At 44.0% G+C, this 19,075-nt stretch overlaps 1 protein-coding gene across 2 annotated transcripts in view; it reads left to right on the forward strand.

The window, feature by feature from the left end:
• The window catches only part of UGGT1 (UDP-glucose glycoprotein glucosyltransferase 1), a 195,839-nt gene that overhangs the window by 149,647 nt on the left and 27,117 nt on the right, over positions 1-19,075 (forward strand). For both annotated transcript variants that reach the window (XM_073625471.1, XM_073625472.1), the window contains 3 exons: positions 6,378-6,560; positions 9,056-9,216; positions 15,459-15,573. In XM_073625471.1, the coding sequence (XP_073481572.1) occupies positions 6,378-6,560; positions 9,056-9,216; positions 15,459-15,573 (459 nt within the window). The remainder of the gene's footprint in view (positions 1-6,377; positions 6,561-9,055; positions 9,217-15,458; positions 15,574-19,075) is intronic.

Raw genomic sequence — 19,075 nt, forward strand, 5'->3', positions numbered from 1 at the left:
GAAGCTTTACGCTTGGCTCATGAGCGGCTAACACTGAACCGTTCACTAGATAACATACAAGAATGGAGACAGGCTAAACGTACTTTTGACCTTTGGGCAGAACAATATGAAGCGGCCAAAACGTCATACTCTACGCTACATTTCCACAGGTTTGGTAACAAGGCAGGCAGGCTGCTGGCTAAATTATGTTCAGGACCTAGACATCCTACTCGCGTCTCTACCCTGAGAAATGCGGCAGGTTCTCTGGTTACCTCACCTGCTGAAATCAGTAAACTACTTGCAGAGTATTACACTAATTTATATAAAGCTGACCCAAATGACCAACCTACAGCAGAAGCTCTGCTGGCCAAAATACATCTGCCCAAACTCCAAAATACACAATTAGAGGCACTCAATGCCCCCATTACCGCAGATGACATCCGACTCACGATTAAATCCACGGCCTCGGCCAAAGCCCCAGGACCCGACGGCTACACGGCAGAATTTTACAAACTGACAAACGACTTTGTCTCCGATACCCTGAAACACGTATACGCAGCCATGTGGGACGGAGGGCCCTATCTTCCCACAGGGACGCAGGCTCACATCAAACTAATCTCCAAGAAAGGCAAGGATCCCCTATTACCAGGATCATACCGTCCGATTTCTTTGATTAACGTGGATGTAAAAATCCTGTCTAAAATAATTGCATCACGCGTAGCTCTCTTACTTCCATTTCTATTACACCCAGCCCAATCTGGCTTTGTTTCAGAGCGATCTGCTACCCTAAACATTCGCAAGGTTTTAATGGCTTTAGAATACGCCAAAATTCACCCCGACTAAGACGTTGCCATTATGTCCCTCGATGCGGAAAAAGCCTTTGACAACATCAGTTTCTCATGGCTTTTCAGAGTGATGGAGCAATTCGGCTTTTCAGGTCAAATTATGCGATTTTTACTGCAAATGTATGCCTCCCCAACGGCGCGTCTTGTCACCCCTGACTTTGTCTCCGACACAATCCCCTTAGCAAAGGGAACGAGACAGGGCTGCCCCTTGTCCCCGTTGTTGTTCAACTTAGCAATTGAACCCCTATCTAGAATACTCAACTCGGATAATGGGATCAGTGGCATCGCCTTAGACAACCAAACTTTTTGCTCCGCCCTGTTTGCAGATGACATACTCTTATTCTCTACCAATCCCATATCAGACTTTGACAGACTCAAACAACTCTTTACAGACTTCCGACTCTGCTCGGGATTCCGCATTAATTATGACAAAAGTGAGGTCCTAGCACTACACCCACACCTTTCCACTAAATGGAGACATCTATCTCCGCTCGCCATGGCCACTCAACATATCATACTTGGGTATTTAAATAGGACGTGAACCATTTTCTCTGTATTTACTTAATTATCCCCCATTAATAACCAAAATTGTGAAGGAGCTGGAGGCTTGGAGGGCCCTTCCCCTCTCGCTTTTTGGCAGATGTCACCTTTTTATAATGGTGTCTTTTGCACGCCTGCTTTATCCAATGCAGACCATACCTCTCCTACTGAGACACTCTGACTCCAGAAAGCCTTAACTGCTTTTATATGGTCTCGCAAGAAACCACGCATAGCGCTGCAAGAATTATGTCTCCCGAAGAGCGAGGGCAGGGCAGGACTACCCAATATGCGTTTTCTATAACCTAGCATGTTTATTTAGGCAGGGCCTAGATTGGTTAACTGGAGGATCTAAATATTCCAACTTCACACTTGAAGATGCTATGGCCTACCCCTATGACCTTTCAGCCATCCTTCATTCCAATCCTAATACTCTGCCTCCTCACCTCAAATCCAGTGTACTTCTCAGGGATACGATCATTGCCTGGAGAGAGGTCAGAAAATTACTCAAACTGCCGTCCAACGTCTCTCGCTACCTGAAAATCCAAGGCAACCCTATGTTCCTCCCATCCACTCTACATAAAGCTTTTGGTCAATGGAAGCTCAGGGGACTTACCAATGTAACATCCATCTACCAGGACAAACCGGGCGAGTTTAAACCCTTTCAAACCTTGATGCGGGAATTCTCACTACCACCAACTCGCGTTTTGTTTTATCATCAACTCACCCATTATTTGAAGTCTTGCTGTGGGTCTGAGTCTGATCCTCTTGAAACATCCTGCATGGACACTCTTATTAAAAGCAATAATTACTCCATCTCTAATATATATTCATGCCTCATACAGCACCAAGCACGGAAGTATTGTCTCAAACCTTTTCAAAAATGGTCCCACCTACTGGGTGATAACGGTTTGCCAGAAAAAATCCTTGAGGGTTACAGACATATCCGCAATCTTATCACTTCTGAAACATGGAGGGAGATGCAATTCAAAATAATTCACAGAGCCTACTTCCCATTTCGCTTCAACAAAGCGGACCCAACTCAAGCGCAATGTCCCTGCTGTGCCTTCCCTCGCCCCACCCTGCTCCATCATCTCTGGGACTGTACTAAGATCACCACTTACTGGAACGCTGTGATAGCCTACATCAACAAAATCCATAAAACACAGCTAACTAAGGACTGTCTCTTATGCTTGTTCAGTATACCACCATCATCCTCCTCCTCAGCGATGGACTCACAAAATATTCCACAATGGGCTCATTTGTGTCTCCTAGTTGCCCGCAGAACTATTATGTCTCACTGGATCTCAGCAACACCACCTACTTTGTCGGCGGTTAAAAAAGCTTTGACCTCACTCTTCTATTTGGAGGGACTAGATACCATCACACTGAACTTTCGTTCTATCTCACGCTTTTTTAAGAGATGGAGAAGGTACATGGAAGCCACGTTCACTCAACAAATAATGCTAGATATAATGCACCCATTCCAGTTCACGGATTGGTACCTAAGGAGAGATCTCACCAATTCTCTTGGCAACCTCAAAATACCTCCCACTTCTGACCCATCCGCCGTAAGATGTCCACAAGCCCATACTGCTCTTTAACTTCCACTACTTTCCTTTACCCATTCTCGATAGTACTAGTTAGTTTTGCTGTTGTACCTAGACCAATGTATCTCATCTCTAGCTAGTTATGTCCAAACGCTGCCTCCACTCCTGAAGGTACTTAAATGTATAGTTTCAGTATCTCAATCTGTTTTGCTCAATAACGATGATAAGATGGTAAATGTGAATTTCTGACCCCCCCCTCCCCCCTTAACTGTATGTAAGTGTAAGAATTTCTTACTGTTTAGTAAAAAAAAAAAAAAAGCAAACCCATCTCTCCTCCGTGTTCTTTGTTCCTAAGATTTTATCCCAATTTATGCCTTCTAGCAAGGTTCGTAGTTTAGGGAAGTTGGCTCTTTTGAAATTCAGTGTCTTTGTATTCCCCTTATGTTTCCTATTTGTGTGATTTATACTGAAGCCACTTGACCTGTGATCACTGTATCCTAAAATTGCCCCGTATTTCCACATCAGTGATCAGGTCTGTATTGTTGGTAATCAGTAGATCCAGTAACGCTTTATTTCTTGTTGGTGCGTATACTATCTGAACCATTAAATTGTCCAGCAAGACATTTAGGAACTGGCGAGCCTTAGACAAATGCGTGGTTCCCTCCTCCCAGTCTATGTCTGGATAATTAAAATCCCACATTATCATAACACTTCCCATCCTTGCTGCTCATCCAACTTGTGATAGGAGATCCATCTCCCCCTCCTCCCTCAGGTTAGGGAGCCTATAGCATACTCTTAGTAATATTTTCCCCTTAGCTTCATCCCTTTGGAGCTCTACCCATAAGGATTCCACCTCCCCCCTAACTCCCTTAGTGATGTCTTCTCTTATATTCACTTGCATGTTATTCTTGATATATAGGCATACCCCCCACCCTTTTTTACCCTCTCTCTCCCTGTGATAAAGGGTATACCCTTGAATGGTTGCCAGCCAATCATGAAAGCTGTTGAACCAGGTCTCTGAAATTCCCACAACATCCAAATCCTCCTCGTACAACAGTATCTCTAGTTCACCCATCTTGTCCACCAGGCTCCTGGCATTGGGGGACATGCCACATAGTTTAGACCGTTTGCATACTATCCTCTTATTAGGTGTTCCGAGATTGCAGCTAGGACTTGTTACTATACTTACCTTGGGTTTATGTGCTTAAGTCAACCTACCACTAATGCACCCAATTTCACGCCTAATTTAAAAACCCCTCTAACATTTTGGCCATCTTTACTCCCAACTGATCTGCACCCTCCTAATTTAGGTGCAGTCCGTTCCTTCTATAGTACTGGTAATCGACTGAGAAGTCGATCGGCCCAGTCCTCCAGAAACCCAAACCCCTCCTTACTACACCAGCTCTTCAGCCACTTGTTTACTTCCCTAATCTCTCTCTGCCTTTCTGGTGTGACTCAATGTACCAGTAGTATTCATGAGAATACTACCTTGGAGGTCCTTTTCCTCAATTTAGCTCCCAAGTTCCTAAAGTCGTTCTTTAGAACATTCCATCTGCCTGACTTTGTCATTGGTGCCAATGTGCACCATGACAGCCAGGTCTTCCCCAGCCCCTCCCAGTAATCTGTCCACCAGATCCGTGGTGTGCCGAACCCGAGCGCCCGGTAGACAACATACAGTTCGGCGCTTCAGGTCTTTTGTTACAGATTGCCCTCTTTGTCCTTCTAAGAACTGAGTCCCCTACCACCAGAATCTGTCTTTCCTTTCCCTTCGTTTCCCCCCCACTCTCACTGAAGGAGTTCTTCTCCCTGGCAGCCAGGAGAGTCCCTCAGCTCCAGCAGTGCTGGTCCCTGACTGGTTTCACCAATGTCACTCAATGGAGCTTACTTATTGGGATGCTCCAGCCCTGAATCGGCCTCCCTGGCACTTCCCCCTCTACCCTTCCTGACTGTCACCCATCTACTCTTTCCTAGTGCCTGCACCTCTTTGTTTCCACCCATTTCTGTGCTGGCCCCTGCTGGTACCTGCTCTGTACATTCCTGGCTCTCCTTTAGTATGGAGGGACTTCCCAGTGCTGACAGTTGCTTCCCCAGATTCAGAACCTGGGCTTCCAGGTAAACAATGCGTTTACATTTTGCACAGCAGTATTCGCCCCCGATCGGATGATCAAGGAATGCATACATGTCGCAAGATGTACACACCCACCGGGCATCGTACCTACTAATTTAATGAGGATTGGGGATTATACCCTGTCCAAACTGCCTAACAACTAGCTTCCTGACATAAATACTCAACAAGACAATACACAGGTACTCAACAAGACAATACACAGGTACTCGCTGACCAACGTGCACTCACTGACCAACGTGAGCCTGCGTTAATCTATGCAGATCAATGCATGCACCAACTCTGATTTACCCCTACTTCCTGCCCTGCGGCACCCCAAAGGAAGTAAAAGAAAATGAATGCAGGTATAAATGCTAAAATTCCAGGCAGAGGGTCTACCCTTCCCTTCTCTGTTTCACTTTAAAGAGGAACTTCAGTCTGCTCACATAATTTGTAATTAAAACATCTTTGCCATTCTGAAACTTCCCTCCAACCACTTTGCATATTATTTTTATATATACTGTGAATTTTATATATATACTGTGATTCTGTACTTGCCAAATATGCTGCAGAAATCTCCCTCCACTGAGTCTGGCTGCATCCATTCTAACTGTGGGCAGCTGAAGCCACAGCCTGTTCACTTCCTGGATTTACACAGACACACAGAGGCACAGCTCCAGCTATGCAGCTCTCATTGGCCCTCTTATGACTCACCCCCCCCCCCTCCCTCCCTTCATGATGTCATAAGCCTAGGCTAATGACCAGACAAGAAACAAGAAGTGGGCTGTATAAAGCATTTACGGACAGAAAAAAAAATACATTTTACTATCCAAAGTTAAAACAACAAGGGTAGAAGATTTAATAGATGGAAAGATGAAAAAAAATGACTGAAGTTCCGCTTTAAGAACAAGCAGTGAGTAAGTCCTTTGGCTGATGAATTTGTAGTGAAACAAACTAGACAAGAAATATTTCTTTAACATTTCCACTTGAAGCCTGCCAAATCCTTCAAGTGGAAGTTAAATTTACGTGAAAAGGGGAATTAGACTGTGTAATTTCTAACAAACGGGGCTTTATTTTAAGCTGGTCTACATAGGGCTCCCTTGGATTTTGCACCATAGGGAAGTGTCAGCTGTGTGCAAGGTTATTAATATGTATTTATAGGACTAGACTGCTGCTTTGTCAAATGTCATTATTTCATGTAAAAATGACCATGCTACTTTCTGCTTCTTAGTGCCACAGGAAATAATTATTCCTTGCCGTTTATGTAAACAATCTCCTGCTGTTGCAGTTATTGTACAGTAATAACTGGATTTCTGGGACTGATTTTGTACTAATCTGCCTATGCTGTTTTAACTCTTCCAGAACTTCATCCCTTACATGGCTAAGCAGTACAACTTCCAGTATGAGCTGGTCCAGTATAAGTGGCCCCGATGGCTGCATCAGCAGACAGAGAAACAGAGGATTATTTGGGGATACAAAATCCTCTTCTTGGATGTGCTTTTCCCGCTGGCTGTGGATAAAATTCTCTTTGTAGATGCTGACCAGGTATTTATATAGCTCTAAAATGAGAAATGAATTGATCCTGTGAAGCTAGTATATTAAGAATGGTAGTTAAATGCAAGTACTTAAACATTCCTGATGCACCTTTTTAGTGACAACTTGACAACCCCGGGGTCCTTGAAATCCAACGTACTGGGGCTGTAGCCTCCCACCTCTATCAGTGTGGACGTGCACATGCATGCGCTAGATTTCCCAGCATCTAGGTTTCAGGGCTCACGGGCATTTTTGGAAGATAACTAAATATATGAACAGTCACCTCTAAGTTCCTGTATTTAAGCCCTCTATCAGTTTACTTGCTTTAACTTCAATACATGTATCTTTTATTTAATATATTTGCACCTACTGTATGTATCCCCTACATGACTGAGAGTAATTCATACAGAGCACACAGCCTGTATTTCTTTGTTCAGTCATGGACTGAGTGACACAGATTTTATTGGTCACACAAAAATACCTTTATCATTAAACACTGTCCAATGTCTGTGATCAGTGGCTGAAGCTGATGTTCTGCACCCCAGCCCATTGAATGGGACTTTCATGTTCTCTACTGGACTGTGTGTGTTCTTGCAAGAACTTGAGTGGGGTTTAAATGCTAACTGAGAGATGCAAACTTGTGTTCTGATGTGCAGAGGTTTAAAGTAGTTGTAAACCCTTACATATAGCCAGCAAAGTCACTATAAACAAACCCCCAATCGCACGCAGCAAACAAAATTTCAATAAACACCTAAGAGCAGATAAACACTAATCCTGGGTTCATACATGCGAATTGGACGAGGGTTTCCCTGCAACCAATTCACATGACAGGCAAGTGTGACCAGCTCTCAATGGAGCCAGTTCAGCGAGCTCTGAGGCGGCCGCAGTCCACATTTGGAAAGGGTCCTGTGCATCTTTGGTTCTGATTCAGGTGCAAATTCAGGCAAACATTTGGACCTGATTCGCACCTGAATCGGTGAACAGGGATGCTCCGGACCCCATGCTGTGAGCCGCGGCCGCTGCATATTTGAACCCAGCCTAATAGGGGTTCACATCTAAATACAAAATTAATAAATAGCACTCCTACATACACAATCCCTACGTCCAAACAAATTAATTGAAACAACCCACTACATAATGATAAAAAGTAATACAAAATGTGAATAAACAATATTATCAACAGTGACCATCATATACATAATGCTAGAGTGCTCATGTGTAATAGATCACTAATGGAGCATAATGAATGAAGGGCAATTATTGTGGTTCCAAAGTCACGTATAACATGTGTCAATCTCCCCTGTGTGTCTTCATTTCATCTATAGTGCAAACTTCCCACAACTGCTTGTGTGCCACACAGTGAAACACTTCCACCAATCACGCCTTTTGGGTGTACTCTCATCTGGAATATTGGTCACATAAGCCATTTAACTCACAGGGGATAATCCTTTCTCCTCTCTCTTTAAAGCCTTGTACACACTATTATTATTTTTTTTTAAAAACTGAATAGCTCGGGAAGAGATCCTGTACTAACTGTGCGATGTTAGTATAGCGATCTCCCACTGAGCTATTGTGTTCAGACGGGGATGGCCAGAACCGCCACAACACCCCGCTATTGGCTGAGAGCGCTGATCAGATGCCGATCTGCATACCTTTTTTCAGTCATGCCCCGTCGACAGGGGCAAGTCAGACGGTTTATTGATCTTCGGCCCTTTTGTACGGCCCTTTAGGCTTTCTCCAGGCACAGCTGGAGTATTGTGTAAACATTCATATTCATGATTTGTAATTCTGTTAACTGCTTTTTTTTGTTTTGTTTTAGAAAAGCAGAATATATTATTCTTGTTAATAAAATAAAGAATAAATACTGTATTTATTGGCGTATAACACTAACTTTTTCACCATTAAAATCGGGTGCAAATAGCATGTGCGTGTTATACGCCAATACTTTAATTTTAGCTGCCTCGGAGGGGACAGGGAGGGGGGCAGGACGAGCGCCGTCAGATTACATACAGCGAGAATCTCCTGTTTACTTGGCGGCATCTGTAATAAGAAGTCCCGTCTCTTGGGCCGCCTTTGGACCACTGTTCTGTCTATCATAGGAGATTCTCACTGTATGTAATCTGACGGCGCTCCTCCCGCCCCGCTCCCTGTCCCCTCTGGGCTGCAGATGGGCATCGATCAAGCTGCATTGATGGCAATTGTGAGGCTGCTGCATTGATGGAAATTGTGAGGCTGCATTGATGTGGACTGATGAGGCTGCATTGATGGCACTTGTGAGGCTGCAGATGGGCATTGATCAGGCTGCATTGATGGCAATGGTGAGGCTGCAGATGGGCACTGACCCTTATTTTGCTTCAAAGTTCCTTATTTAAAATTTAAGTTTTTTTCCTGAAACTTTCCTCTTAAAATGAATGTGCGTGTTATACGCCTGTGCCTGTTATACGCCGATAAATACGGTAATAAAGGTGTAGTGTGTTATGGTTCAAATTCTGTTATTTTTCCAATAGATAGTCCGTACTGATCTCAAAGATTTGAGAGATTTCAATCTGGATGGTGCCCCATATGGCTATACTCCTTTCTGTGACAGCCGTAGGGAGATGGATGGATACCGTTTCTGGAGGTCTGGTTACTGGGCTAGTCACTTAGCAGGACGAAAATACCATATCAGGTAACCATATTTCATATTGTTCAACCCAATGTCTTGCCCAGATCACCGTCATGTGCATCTTTACCACAATATATGCTCAAGGTAAATCTTGTAGACGTTTAAAATTTTAGTAAAACTTCTGACCATGGGCAGCTACCGTGAGGTGCCTGCAATTGCATTCCTAGGAAGCAATCTTTTTGTGAAACTGGTTTCTTTTTTTATTAAGAGCTTGTCTTGCATGTTCCCCCTACCTGCAGTCAACTTTAGTATCTAATATCTAGGTGCAATAAAAAAAATTGTACTCTTTTCAATAAGTGCACATTCCCCCATCTTTAATCCTTTAAAAAACTGCAGGAACAGAAGAGTACCTTATGATACTGATATAGTGAGATCCTAATTTCCCTCTGTTTGCTGGCGATGCTGCCCCTGCTGTACTGAAATCCCAGGCAGCTTTGTTAGTCCTGCCTGATGGACTACAGAACTCCCTCATCTTACCCCTCTCTCTGTCTCCACATGCTTACATTGGTTTTTTTCCCAGAAAAACACTGATGCTGCCTTGACTACCTGGAGCCTGCCCTATGCAAGGATGCTTGAATAGGGTTGATGGCGGATGGGCGGAGCTATTCCATTAAGTCAGGGAAGCCAAGTTCTTAACCACTTCCTGCCCAGCCTATTGCAAAATGATGGCCAGGCGGGACTTTTGCTGTTTCGGGGGGACATCATATAACGTCCCCCCCGGAACACGCTCGCACGGGGCTCTGATCTGTCACCCACCGTGTCCACTGGACACAGCCGATGACAGATCACCGTACCGGCACGCTGCCGGTACCATGTGATCGCTGTGACCCATCACAGCAGATCACATTGCCATTGTAAACAATGGATGGCTTCCTTTCATGCCATCTATTGCGTACAGTTGTGTTGCTAGCTGTGATTTGTCACAATAATTAAATGGTACAGACATTGCAATTTACAGTTCATATGTCCCATGTGATTAGCTGTGGCCAATAACAGCTAATCACAACAATACTCACTGAATGAATCGGTTTAATTCAATAAAAATGGTTGCTTATATCAATTACATTTATTATTACAAGTTATTTAAAATTTGTGGAAAATAAATGCCCACTCACATGTAAAAGTATCCTCTGACTGGCACTAAGTACATCCAGCGAACTGGTGTAAACTCTGCACATATCTCTGTGTATTGCTGCCGGCATGCGTTTCAAGCTCAGCTGGGATTGAAACACGCTGGCAGCAATACACGGAGATATGTGTAGAGTTTTCATCAGTTTTCTGGATGTACTTAGTGCCGATCAGAGGGCACTTTTACATGTGAGTGGGCATTTATTTTATGTATTTTATACAATTTTAAAATAAACATATTGCGCTATGATGGTACCTTTCTCATTGAATGAGTGATATAGAGAGGGTACACAAGATTCCTGGATAGTTGAAAGACCAAGGTTATATTGAGCAAACCTAACTGATCCAAACATCCCTGGTTGAGTGGATGGAACGCTCTGTATTGAAGGAGATTTGGTGAGTGAGAAGAGCTAATGGTGAGGGATTTACTCACAGCGGTGTGGAATAGAAATTTTTGGCACTGAATTTGAAGCACTAAGGAGTGTTCACGGACTTATATATGATATAAAATCATTGTCCACCTTTTTTTTGCACTTGTGGTCATATATACTAAATGTTTTGCACATAGGTTGTATATGTTTCTTTAGTGCAGCTATTCACTAATAACATTGCATCAAATATAGTGCCTTGAAGAAGTATTCATACCCCTTGAAATTTTCCACATTTTGTCATGTTACAACCAAAAATGTTAATTTATTTTTTGGGATTTTATGTAATAGTCCAGCACAAAGTGGCACATAATTGTGAAGTGGAAGGAAAATGATAAATGTTTTTCAAAACGTTTTACAAATAAATATGTGAAAAGTGTGGCGTGCATTTTTATTCAGCCCCCTTTACTCCGATACCCCTAACTAAAATCTAGTGGAACCAATTGCCTTCAGAAGTCACCTAACTAGTAAATCGAGTCCACCTGTGCGTAATTTAATCTCAGTATAAATACAGCTGTTCTGTGAAGCCCTCGGAAGTTTGTTAGAGAACCTTAGTGAACAAACCACATCATGAAGGTCAAGAAACACACTGGACAGGTCAGGGATAAAGTTGTGGAGAAGTTTAAAACAGGGTTAGGTTATAAAAAAAATATCCCAAAGCTTTGAACATCTCACAGAGCACTGTTCAATCCATTACCTGAAAATGGAGTATGGCACAACTGCAAACCTACCAAGACATGGCCATCCACTTAAACTGACAGGGCGGGCAATGAGAGCATTATTCAGAAAAGCAGCCAAGAGGCCCATGGTAACTCTGGAGGAGCTGCAGAGATCCACAGCTCAGGTGGGAGAATCTGTTCACAGGACAACTCCACAAATCTGGCCTTTATGGAAGAGTGGCGAGAAGAAAGCCATTGTTAAAAGAAAGACATAACAAGTCCCGTTTGCAGTTTGCGAGTAGCCATGTGGGGGCCACAGCTCACATGTGGAAGAAGGTGCTCTGGTCAGATGAGACCAAAATTAAACTTTTTGGCCTAAAAGCAAAATGCTATGTCTGGTGGAAAACTAACAGTGCACATCACCCTGAACACACATTATCCCTACCGTGAAGCATGGTGGTGGCAGCATTATATTGTGGGGATGCTTTTCTTCAACAGGGAAGCTGGTCGGAGTTGATGGGAAGATGGATGGAGACAAATACAGGGCAATCTTAGAAGAAAGCCTGTTAGAGTCTGCAAGAGACTTGAGACTGGGGTGGAGGTTCACCTTCCAGCAGGAAAATGACCCTAAACATACAGCCAGAGCTACAATGGAATGGTTTAGATCAAAGCATATTCATGTGTTAGAATGGCCCAGTCAAAGTTGGACTTAAATCCAATTGAGAATCTGTGGCAAAACTTGCAATTTGCTGTTCAGACGCTCTCCATCCAATCTGACAGCTTGAGCTATTTTGCAAAAAAGAGTGGGCAAAAATCCCACTCTCTAGATGTACAAAGCTGGTAGAGACATACCCATAAAGACTTTCAGCTGTAATTGCAGTGAAAGGTGGTTCTACCAAGTATTGAATCAGGGTGGCTGAATACAAATGTACACCACACTTTTCATATATTTATTTGTAAAAAAAAATTGCAAACCATTTATCATTTTCCTTCTACTTCACAATTATGTGCCACTTTGTGTTGGTCTATCACATAAAATCCCAATAAAATACATTTACGTTTTTGGTTGTAACATGACAACATGTGGAAAAGTTCAAGGGGTGTGAATACTTTTTTCAGGGCACTGTACCTTGGACTGTCTAATTTCCAAAATGGGTCATTTGGGGACTATCTGTACTGTCCTGGCATTTTCAGGCCTTAAAAGAGATAGGCTGTCAGTACATCCGGATTAATCAATTTTCAGATGAACACTCACCAGCCACTTTATTAGGTACACCTGTTCAATTGCTCGGTAACACAAGTTGCTAATCAGCCAATCACATGGCAGCATCTCCATGCATTTAGGCATCTAGACATGGTTAAGAGGACTTGCTGAAGTTCAAACCGAGCATGAGAATGGGGAAGAAAGGGGATTTAAGTGACTTTGAACGTGGCATGGTTGTTGGTGCCAGACGAACCGGTCCGAATATTCCAAAAACTGCTGATCTACTGGGATTTTCATGCACAACCATCTCTAGGGTTTACAGAGAATGGTCCGAAAAAGAGAAAATATCCAGCGAGCAGTTGTGTGGGGAAAAAATGCCTTGTTGATGTTAGAAGTCAGAGGAGAATGGGCAGGCTGGTTCAAGATGATAGAAAGGCAACAGTAACTCAAATAACCACTCGTTGCAACCAGAATACCATCTCTGAATGCACAACACATCGAACCTTGAAGCAGATGGGCTGCAGCAGCAGAAGACCACACCAGGTGCCACTCCTTTCAGCTAAGAACCGGAAACTGAGGCTCCAATTTGCACCGGCTCACCAAAATTGGACAATAGAAAACTGGAAAAACCTTGCCTGGTCTGATGAGTCTTGATTTCAGCTGCGGCATTCAGATGGTAGGGTCAGAATTTGCCGTAAACAACATGAAAGCATAGATCTATCCTGACTTGTATCAATGGTTCAAGCTGGTGGTGTAATGATGTGGGGGATATTTTCTTGGCACACTTTGGGCCTCTTAGTACCAACTGATCATCGTTTAAACGCCAGGGCCTACCTGACTATTGTTGATGACCATGTCCATCCCTTTATGACTACAGTGTACCCATCTTCTGATGGCTACTTCCAGCAGGATAATGCACCATGTCACAAAAGTCAAATCATCTCACCACTGGTTTCTTGAACATGACAATGAGTTCACTGTACTCTAATGGCTTCCACAATCAACCGATCTCCATCCAATAGAGCACTTTTGGGATGTTTTGAGATGGGGAGATTCACTTCATGGATGTGCAGCCGACAAACCTCCAGCAATTGTGTGATGCTATAATGTCAATATGGACCAAAATCTCTAAAGGAATGTTTCCAACAGCTTGTTGAATCTATGCCATGAAGAAGTAAGGCTGTTCTGAAGACAAAAGTGGGTCCAACCCAGTACTAGCAAGGTGTACCTAATAAAGTGGCCAGTGAGTGTATATACCATAGTCTACTTTCCTACAGACTAAATAATATACACTAAATTGGGTTATTTTTAACAAAGAAATGGAGCAGAATACATTTAGGCCCAAATTTACGAAGAAACATTTATTTGCAAAATGTTATAACGGAAACAAAAAAAAAACCTTTTTTTTTTTTTAAAACTGTCTTTTTTTTCACTTATTTAGAAAAAAATAAAAACACCCAGTGGTGTTAAATATGACCAAAAGAAAGCTCTATTTGCGTGAAAAAAACAATAAAAATGTCATATAGATACAGTGTAGCATAACCGCGCAATTGTCATTCAAAATGCCACAGCGCTGAAAATTGGCCTGGGCAGGAAGGGGGTGAAAGTGACTGGTATTGAAGTGGTTAATAACAAATTTCAGACACACAGGAGAGTTTTGTGAATGTAAATATAAAAGCAGTTAATGTGTGGTGCCTGCTCCTAGGCAGAAATTTTACTTTAGTGTATAGTTTAACCACCTCAATACAGGGCACTTACACCCCCTTCCTGCCCAAGCCATTTTTCAGTTTGCAGCTGTCACACTTTGAATGACAATTGCGCGGTCATGTTACACTGCACCTTAATTAAATTTTTATCATTTTTTTCCCCACACATAGAGCTTTCTTTTGGTGGTATTTGATCACCTCTGCGGTTTTTATTTATTGCGCTATAAACAAAAGAAGAGGGACAATTTTGAAAAAACACAATATTTTTTACTTTTTGCTATAATAAATATCCAATTTTTTTTTTTTTTTTAACAAATTTTTTCCTCAGTTTAGGCCGATACGTATTCTTCTACATATTTTTGGTAAAAAAAAATTGCGATAAGCGTATATTGATTGGTTTGCGCAAAAGTTATAGCGTCTACAAAATAGGGGATAGATTTATAGCATTTTTATTATTTATTTATTTTTTACTAGTAATGGCGGCGATCTGCAATTTTTATTGTGACTACGATATTGCGGCGGACACATCGGACACTTTTGACACATTTTTGGGACCATTCACATTTATACAGCGATCAATGCTATAAAATTGCATTGATTACTGTGTAAATGTGACTGGCAGGGAAGGGGTTAACACTAGGGGGCGCTCGAGGGGTTAATGTATGACCTAAGGAGGTGATTCTAACTGTGGGGGGAGGGGACTGACTGGGGGAGGTGACCGATCGCTGTCCCTATGTACAAGGGACACGCCATCGGTCTCCTCTCCTCTCTGACAGGACGTGGATCTGTGTTTACATGCACAGATCCACGCTCCTGCTCTGTTACCCGGCAATCGCGGGTGCCCGGCGGACATCGCGGCCGCCGGGCACGCGCAACGGGTCCCGAGTGACGCAGCGGGCACGCGCGCGCGCCCCCTAGTGGCTCGGGAGGGCGAGGACGTCATATGACGTCCTCCCAGAACAACAGAAGCCTCGTCCAGCCGTCATATGACGGTGGGCGGTGGCTTAGTGGTTAAAAAAGTGTTTTTATATATTTGCATGGAGTCCTTTAGCATTTTATCAGTGTAGACAGAAACATGAAGGAGGTGTTTATGTGGAAATTCTGCTTTTTTTTCCCTTAGTGCTTTATATATAGTGGATTTGAAGAAATTTCGGAAAATTGCTGCAGGAGACCGGCTCCGAGGCCAATATCAGGGCCTGAGCCAGGATCCCAACAGCCTCTCCAATCTGGACCAGGTTTGTGCTATGGAAACATATTTGCTCTACAATGTATTCAGTTAGTAATGTATGGGGCTTATTTTTATTTAGCAACTATTAGTACTTGCTCATTTTCATGCAGTAAAATGTATTTTGCTAAAAGAATATACATTACAAGCAGAAATCCTATTTTTTCCTATGTGACCGGTTTACATCTGTGCACTGCAGTTTAGTGTGAATGAGAAAGGTAACCCATATTGGCCCAGTCACACTTACACTTATGTGTTACCAAATCTGCTGCAACACACTCAGAACAATGTGAATCAAGACTTTACTTTCCTCAGTCCTAATCACTTCGCTTTCGAATATTTGATGCAACACAAAACTCTTCATCTCAACTTGTTAAGGCACATGTAAACCCAATCACTAAAATCTCATATAAACTCTTACATGATAACCATATCAGGACCATCTTACAGGCACTATGTCGCTGGCTGCTTCCAGGTACAGGCTGTGATTAGACACAACGGGATTTTGTCAGCGGGTCCCAGCCAGTGATTCATGGCGGGGACCTGCTGATCGGCTGTGTCCAATCACAGCCCAGAGTTCTGTTTTGGCAAAGCAGGGAGGAGGAACAATGAGATTTTTAGTAATAAGCAGCACATAATGCACACATTAAAATTGTTAGGCTCAGTCTTAACCCCTTGATTATCCCCAGATGTTAACCCCTTCGCAGCCAGTGTCATTAGTACAGTGACCATATATAGTATTATCACTGTCACTGGTGACGTCAGTGTCAGTTAGTTCCCACCCAGTGTCGGTTATTGTCAGATTGGCCGCCGCACTATCACAGTCCCACAATAGGTCGCTGATCACCACCATTACTAGTGTGTGTGTGTGTGTGTGTGTATATATATATATATATATATATATATATATATAAATCCACTATATACACTAAGCAAAATTATAAACTCAACACTTTTGTGTTTGCTCCTATTTATCATGAGCTAAACAAGTGGTCATAAACCCTGTCCTCAGGGCCCGCTAACAGGCCAGGTTTTATGTATTACCTTGGAGAGATGCAGACTAGAATACTGCAATCACTGAACAGCAAATGATATCACCTGTGATGTATTTCAGTTATCTTGCAAACTTGGCCTGTTAGTGGGCCCTGAGGACAAGGTTGATGACCACTGAGCTAAGCTCAAAGATCTACGACTTTTTCTATGTACTCAAAAGGCATATTTCTCTCAAATATTGTTACAAATCTGTATAAATCTGTGTTAGTGAGCACTTCTCCTTTGCCAAGATAATCCATCCACCTCTCAGGTGTGGCATATCAAGATGCTGATTAGACAGCATGATTACTGCTAGAGTTGCCACCTCATCCCTTTAACCACTTGACGACCGCCTCACGCCGATGTACGTCGGCAAAGTGGCACGGACAGGCAAAATCACGTACAGGGTACGTGATTTGCCTTCCGCGGGTGGGGGGTCCGATCGGACCCCCCCCCCGGTGCCCGAGGCGGTCGTCTTTTGTCCAGCGGCGATCGGTGATGAGGGGGAGACCATCCGTTCGTGGCCCCCCCCTCGCGATCGCCGCCGGCCAATGAAAACACTCCTTTGCTGCTGTATGCTAAACAGCAGCAAAGGAAGTGATGTCATCTCCCCTCGGGTCGGTATTTTCCGTTCCGGCCCGAGGAGAGAAGACATCTATGTGAGTGCACCAACACACACACACACAGTAGAACATGCCAGGCATACAAAACACCCCGATCCCCCCCCCGATCGCCCCCCGATCCCCCCCCAATCACCCCCCCCCCCCCCCCCCTGTCACAAACTGACACCAGCAGTTTTTTTTTTTTTTTTTTTCTGATTACTGCATAGTGTCAGTTTGTGACAGTTACAGTGTTGGGACAGTGAGTACTACCCCCCTTTAGGTCTAGGGTACCCCCCTAACCCCCCCTAATAAAGTTTTAACCCCTTGATCACCCCCTGTCACCAGTGTCACTAAGCGATCATTTTTCTGATCGCTGTATTAGTGTCGCTGGTGACGCTAGTTAGTGAGGTAAATATTTAGGTTCGCCGTCAGCGTTTTATAGCGTCAGGGACCCCCATATACTACCTAATAAATGTTTTAACCCCTTGATTGCCCCCTAGTTAACCCTTTCACCACTGATCACCGTATAACTGTTACGGTTGACGCTGGTTAGTTTGTTTATTTTTTATAGTGTCAGGGCACCCGCCGTTTATTACCAAATAAAGGTTTAGCCCCCTGATCGCCCGGCGGTGATATGCGTCGCCCCAGGCAGCGTCAGATTAGCGCCAGTACCGCTAACACCCACGCACGCAGCATACGCCTCCCTTAGTGGTATAGTATCTGTACGGATCAATATCTGATCCGATCAGATCTATACTAGCGTCCCCAGCAGTTTAGGGTTCCCAAAAACGCAGTGTTAGCGGGATCAGCCCAGATACCTGCTAGCACCTGCGTTTTGTGCCTCCGCCCAGCCCACCCAAGTGCAGTATCGATCGATCACTGTCACTTACAAAACACTAAACGCATAACTGCAGCGTTCGCAGAGTCAGGCCTGATCCCTGCGATCGCTAACAGTTTTTTTGGTAGCATTTTGGTGAACTAGCAAGCACCAGCCCCAGGCGTCAGATTAGCGCCAGTACCGCTAACACCCACGCACGCAGCATACGCCTCCCTTAGTGGTATAGTATCTGAACGGATCAATATCTGATCCGATCAGATCTATACTAGCGTCCCCAGCAGTTTAGGGTTCCCAAAAACGCAGTGTTAGCGGAATCAGCCCAGATACCTGCTAGCACCTGCGTTTTGCCCCTCCGCCCGGCCCAGCCCAGCCCACCCAAGTGCAGTATCGATCGATCACTGACACTTACAAAACACTAAACGCATAACTGCAGCGTTCGCAGAGTCAGGCCTGATCCCTGCGATCGCTAACAGTTTTTTTTGTAGCGTTTTGGTGAACTGGCAAGCACCAGCCCCAGGCAGCGTCAGATTAGCGCCAGTACCGCTAACACCCACGCACGCACCGTACACCTCCCTTAGTGGTATAGTATCTGATCGCATCAATATCTGATCCGATCAGATCTATACTAGCGTCACCAGCAGTTTAGGGTTCCCAAAAACGCAGTGTTAGCGGGATCAGCCCAGATACCTGCTAGCACCTGCGTTTTGCCCCTCCGCCCGGCCCGGCCCAGCCCACCCAAGTGCAGTATCGATCGATCACTGTCACTTACAAAACACTAAACGCATAACTGCAGCGTTCGCAGAGTCAGGCCTGATCCCTGCGATCGCTAACGTTTTTTGGTAGCGTTTTGGTGAACTGGCAAGCGCCAGCGGCCTAGTACACCCCGGTCGTAGTCAAACCAGCACTGCAGTAACACTTGGTGACGTGGCGAGTCCCATAAGTGCAGTTGAAGCTGGTGAGGTGGCAAGCACAAGTAGTGTCCCGCTGCCACCAAAAAGACAAACACAGGCCCATCGTGCCCATAGTGCCCTTCCTGCTGC

This window comes from Aquarana catesbeiana, linkage group LG04, assembly GCF_042186555.1.
Source record: "Aquarana catesbeiana isolate 2022-GZ linkage group LG04, ASM4218655v1, whole genome shotgun sequence".
Lineage (NCBI taxonomy): Eukaryota > Metazoa > Chordata > Amphibia > Anura > Ranidae > Aquarana > Aquarana catesbeiana.